The sequence below is a fragment of the Aphanomyces invadans genome (genome assembly GCF_000520115.1).
Source record: "Aphanomyces invadans strain NJM9701 unplaced genomic scaffold supercont1.24, whole genome shotgun sequence".
In the NCBI taxonomy this organism is placed as follows: domain Eukaryota; phylum Oomycota; class Saprolegniomycetes; order Saprolegniales; family Verrucalvaceae; genus Aphanomyces; species Aphanomyces invadans.
The window spans coordinates 136,460-138,554 of record NW_008580169.1 but is presented as its reverse complement, the minus strand read 5'-3'; the positions used below and the strand labels follow the sequence as shown (position 1 = coordinate 138,554).

The 2,095-nt window shown below is 48.5% G+C and overlaps 1 protein-coding gene across 1 annotated transcript; it reads left to right on the top strand.

Moving 5' to 3' along the window:
• Window positions 1-681: 681 nt before the first annotated feature.
• H310_10037 (hypothetical protein) lies at window positions 682-1,390 on the top strand (the record flags this gene model as incomplete). Its single annotated transcript, XM_008876275.1, has 3 exons — window positions 682-818; window positions 866-1,124; window positions 1,184-1,390. The coding sequence occupies 3 exons, from the start codon at window positions 682-684 to the stop codon at window positions 1,388-1,390; spliced, it is 603 nt and encodes a 200-aa protein (XP_008874497.1).
• Window positions 1,391-2,095: the final 705 nt, after the last annotated feature.

The window sequence follows — 2,095 nt, the reverse complement described above, 5'->3', positions numbered from 1 at the left end:
GGCTGAAGCCACGCCATCCAGCTTGGACTCACAGCCTCGAACACTTCACTTGCGCCCATCCAGGCCTTTTCTTGCATCGCGTAGTAGTGGCCTTCTGGATACGACAGAAACTCGTTCTTTTGGATACAGCCGCCTAGTTTGTCCTTGATGACGAAGAGGATTCGCAGCTTGAGTCCATCGCGTCGGATTGTTGAGTGTTTTTCTCCCTTTGTTAGCTTTAGGTAGCTGCCTTTTCGTGACCAGATATACCGTGGGGGTATGTCGAATTGTATGCCGGTCTCATCAACATTGTAGACGCAGTCGTCGGGATTCCCGCCATGCTTCAGATGGAACTCTCGGACGAACTCAATCCTGGTACTATCGAGGTCAGTGATCACTCTCTTGGCCGTGCATGACTGTTGATGAGTAGATTTACGAAAGGGTAACGCTCAAACGTCGGTGTGGCTTAATTTCTCTCGTTCACTGTAGTGCAGCATACTAACGTTATTGAAACTCTTTTGAATTTACTAGACAGATTTCGCAACTTGCAGTTCTGTTCTATCCGCAACCGATTCTCTTTGTATTGATAAATTTGCAGCCAACCTGCTAAAACTTGTTGCATCGGCTGTAAAGTCCTTCGAGTTTGTGGCGAGCTGACCATCCGCTGTATCCGAATAACACTACTGGTTGCACGATCAAACCATGAGCGACGTTCATGCGTCCGACTTCACAGAAGGCCAACAGGCTCGCAAGTGGTGGAGCGACGCTGGCGACTTGAGTCTATTGACTCAAGTTAACATCGACCTGCCCTTCAAGCAAGCGAAGAACGCGATGAAAGCGTGGGATGCCGTTGGATGAAGTTGCGCCAAGTGCCCGGAATTGGTAGAAGTGGCTTGGACGGCAAGAAGGCTTCCAGCCGCTTCTACCAGTTGATACGAGTACACAAGAAGTTTCAAGAAAGCTCAAAGTACCTCTCCGGCGTTGAACAAGACGAGACAGGCAAGATCATCCTTCTGGATGAGCTTGTCCAGCTCTTCGATGAAGCCTGCGTCCAGCGCCAAGCAGAGCGAACATCCTCGGCTGCCAAGGCAGCAGAAAAGGAGGCGGCTGCAGGATTTGTGCGGGACCAATGTTGCGTGGACGTCGTACGTCGTTTGAGGGTGATGACTCTACTGACAGTGATGTTTTGAGTCGCAAACGCAAGGCCATTTTTGAGACTCAAGCACGTGAAATCGCCCTTGAGCAGGAACGCCTCGAGTTCAAGAAGTACAAGTTCGAAATGGAGCTCAAAGAACGAGAAATGGAGCTCAAAGAACGAGAAATGGATAGACTTGAGCGAATTCAGCAACGTGAGGACGACAGAAAACGAAATGACGACATGATGCAACTCATTTGTTTAACCGCTAATTAAGTTTCACTTATGTTACATTGGATTGTCTGCAAATACTGCTCCAACGTCGGTGGAGTAAGGTTGAAATAGCGGCTAATTTGATTCCCACTATAATAGAAACAGTGGCAATAAGTGAACAACATTGCAATTATAATCACCTTGCCGACGTTTTGCAGCATTATTTTTTGCTGCATCTTGTAACCAACCATTGCCGAGTTCTTCTTCATGATCCCAAACGACCATTTAACGGCCTGACGGACTTTACTCATGCTCATGTTCGAGTTGAATTCGGACATTCGTTCGTCCAAGTGAGTGCCTTTGTACCCGGAGCAAATCCATTGATGGACCCCATACGCCGGATCACCGTAGACTAGACCAGAAAGTCACGAAATGCGTCATGGCGTGAATAAAAAAGGCTTCAAGTTTGCTAAGCCGCAAGAGAGTCGTGTCGTGTCTGCATCCTTCAACGGGTCCCCAAAAATGCACACAGAGTCCATCCGGTGTGGTCACTGCTTGAAAGTTGAGGCAATGCCTCCTCTTGTGGCCACTGTAGATCAATCGCTGGAGGTCCGAAAACTTCGCACGGGCTCGTTCTCGCTTTTGAGTAATACGGCACGTCTCAAACTTGCTGCCGTGCCGTCGATAAACCAAAAATGTTTTCCATGAACGATCCCTTGGTCTTGATGGCAGCGGCGTACACAGCAAGTCTTGGAACCACAATTGCGT